This window comes from Priapulus caudatus, unplaced genomic scaffold (genome assembly GCF_000485595.1).
Source record: "Priapulus caudatus unplaced genomic scaffold, Priapulus_caudatus-5.0.1 Scaffold353, whole genome shotgun sequence".
Taxonomy (NCBI): Eukaryota; Metazoa; Priapulida; class Priapulimorpha; order Priapulimorphida; family Priapulidae; genus Priapulus; species Priapulus caudatus.
This window is the reverse complement of record NW_014577414.1, coordinates 261,409-264,805: the sequence shown is the minus strand read 5'-3', so window position 1 is coordinate 264,805 and position 3,397 is coordinate 261,409. Positions and strand designations below refer to the sequence as shown.

The 3,397-nt window shown below is 43.8% G+C and overlaps 1 protein-coding gene across 1 annotated transcript in view; it reads left to right on the top strand.

Moving 5' to 3' along the window:
* The window catches only part of LOC106809423, a 48,933-nt gene extending 45,884 nt beyond the window's left edge, over positions 1 to 3,049 (top strand). Inside the window, exons 11-12 of the mRNA XM_014812504.1 lie at positions 2,622 to 2,674; positions 2,918 to 3,049. Of these exons, the coding sequence (XP_014667990.1) occupies positions 2,622 to 2,674; positions 2,918 to 3,049 (185 nt within the window). The remainder of the gene's footprint in view (positions 1 to 2,621; positions 2,675 to 2,917) is intronic.
* Positions 3,050 to 3,397: the final 348 nt, after the last annotated feature.

The window sequence follows — 3,397 nt, the reverse complement described above, 5'->3', positions numbered from 1 at the left end:
CTTATTGGTTGTTCAGTGAGGAACCCTGAGTAATCACTCGGGCCGGTTTGCTGCGTGCGTTTTCAGCAGACTAGAACTTCCAAAAACTGCGGTTTATTCTAACACGAACCTTCTCCGCTATCATGGAACTTACTATGCTATCACGAATACTCTGCTTATTAAACTATATAACCTGTTACAAAAATTCGATAGTGACGAGCGGCAGATATATTCAGCCGCCATTTCTGTTGACCTGGTGACAGTAACGCATTCCCAATGGCTCATAGCGTTCGGGCCACCTCGGCCCATCACGAACGCTATGCACCGTGCAAACTTAACATAACGCAATCCAACGCAACACTCCTGGTTGCAGAAGCGTTCCTGATACCAGTCCCTGTGCTATTCCACTGTTTCGCGTGTGTGTGAACAACATTTGGGACTAACAGGGTTTTACTAAATCCACCCACTCCACCACAGAGTCACCGCAGTAGAGTTAATGAGCGCTGTCGCTCCGCGCGCACTTGTTGTATCTAGTAATGAATATGATGATGTAGTTCGACCAGGCTGTGCGACGGATTGTCTATACAGGTATTGTGGTATTCTAACCCTAGCAATACTGTTTCTTGGAGCTGATGATGATGATGATTGATGATGATGATGATTGACGATGACTTGATGATGATGATGATGACGCATGACGGATGACGATGACGATTGAGATGATGATGAATATGATTAATGATGATTCGATTTACTGGCCAAATTACAGGGTTCTCCAGCTTTTTCATTATAGCAGGCGGGTGCCGTGCCTTTACGCGTCCTAGTGCAAATCCCGAGGCGGTTGCGTGCTATAGAGGAGGCTTCGGCGGGTTATGATATTTAGCATGGCGGCTATGATATTAGTAGTGGCGGGTGCATTTTAGGATGGCCGGGCCTCGACGATAGCCTGCGCGGCTGTGATTTCTTAGGCATGGCGGGGCTCGGACCGATAGCCAGGCTATAAGAAGTGCTCTTGGGAGAACCCTGAGTTACAACGGTGACTGCTGTGACACCACGATAATGACAATAACAAGATATTGGGATGAGATGTAATAGAAAATAATTTTGATAGGATATGATATGATAGTGTATGGTATGATATGGTATGATATGATATGATATGATATGGTATGGTATGATATGACATGATATGATAAGATATGATTTCTAAATTGCGCACGTGCGCATATCTACATATTTTTTGTTTCAAAATTATGTTATTTTTCACCATCTGAACATGCCGTTATGTAAATGTAGCGTAGCATTAGTGCAACTTAATTTACTACGTAGTAGCAGATATATACTTTATAATTAAATAAGATATATTTAGAGATGAAGCGGTACTTTCAAGCAGGTATGCAATTTAAGCATGTGTAAATTGCACAACGTGCGCACATCTACATATTTTGTTTCAAACTATTTTATTCACCTCCGAACACACCGTTTATGCAAAACATGTAGGCTAGCATCTAGTTCAACCTTAATTACATGAGTAGAGATATATACTTTGTAATTATAATATAGTAGAGCATTAGCGGCGTACTTTCCAAGCAGGTTATGGCCGTCGCAAAACCTACATGAAACAATATAACGAGGGCGACTTTTACAGCCGGCTTTTGATAATCGATCATTAGTTTTCAAACTCAAATACAATCTGTCTCTCTAGATGTCATCTCACCACTATAACAGAACTAGCTACAGAAAGGCTCCGAGCAATTTGCGAAGTGCAGTCAATACACACTGGTAGAGAGACAGCACAAGAACGGCCTCGTTTAATGTTTTTTTAGCATCATCTGACATAGTCAGATGCAGCTTGTAGAATCTCTATGAGCGTGCGTCCGTCCAGCCGTGCGTTGCGTGCGTCCGGTGCGTGCCGTCAACAGTTGGGCACAAATCTTGAACGCTCGAGGTGACGGTCACGTATTCGGGACGTCGGAAGGGCGGTCGTCAAAACGAGTTGGGATGTCGAATCTGGGGTCAAGGTCAAAGGTCAAGAGTGGAAAAGAAGGCGAACATATCCCTCCTTAAACTTAAGGTATAGCTGGAGAGAAATGCAGAATTGCGCCACAAATCCTAAAACGGCTCGACCTAGGCCTCGTTGATAGTCGGTGTATAGCATCTTCCATTGGGTAGGAAAACGCCCATCAATGTGTCGAAATTGGGAGGTCACAGGTCAAAGGTCAATGGGGCACAGGGCAAGATTTTAGACATTTTCTGAGGACATGGTCTGACGGAGACGGCGCATTGGAAAACTTTTTTGTTTCATCTGTGACTTACCATTTTTATGGCTTTATAACTGGAAAGGACCATGAAATGTACCTTTCCGCTGACACTGCGAAGAGTAAGTGTCTGATAACGCTTTTGATCCTCAAGAGGAGGGTTGTTAAACATGGATTTGTTTACTGTTAGGAAAAATGTGGCACTGCGGGGTTTGCTAGTAGATCTATACCATGCCTGGACGTATGAGGGCTACGAATATCACAGTGAAATTTCACAAAGCTAATTTGGTTGAGCAAGGTTTATGCCGGTGCCTTAAATCGTTATAATTTCTATGGCATTCTGTACTGTCAGTGTGTTACATGTAACTTATAGCCCACTTGCAGGTGGCTTCTGCCAGTGCGCTTACTGCCAGTGCATGTCGGTGTTGATAGTACGGGTTAGTTTTTTGCCTGCGTTAATTATGTTACAGGTGGCCAGCTTTCAACTTTGCAGTACTCCATTTCAGCTGTAGGCGATTGCGTAGGGTAAATGATGAGTGACTTACTATTCTGTCTTGCAAATAGTTGTTGCCTATACTACGTACGATGAGCTTTATCCTAACAAGTCTATCTGTCCAAACGTACCGCCATTCTCGTGGCCAACTTTCATAACTGATCCCAACGAACATTTCTTCGAGAAGGTTCCTGATACCATCCAGCTGTTCGAAAAAATAAAGGAGCCCTATCCGTTTAGTCCGCTACTTGTCCATTTCACGGAGGATAAAGTAGATCTGTCCGGTAGCTTTTTTCCGCCGGACAAGTCAGCTTTTTAGAAGCAATTTTTGCATAATTTTTTACCATCGCTGGCCGCTGCTGGGAAACCCGAGGGCGGGTTGGTTAACTATTATAAACATTTGCCGGCTGCCGGAGTGCCACGCCCGAATCTAACATATTTCAGTATAACCGATTTATGTGAACTTAAATAAAACGTTACCGCTTTGCTAGCTCCACCAAAAAATAGTCTTGCCTAGGGTTAGAAAGACCATCAGACAATCAGCTCTGATAACAATCAGACGTCTGTATAGACAATCAGTCGCACAGCCTCGTCCCCCGGCAGGCGCTACGCTCAGATAATAGAGAAATCGAGAGAGAGTGAGAGAGAAGAGCGAGAGGGAGAAAGT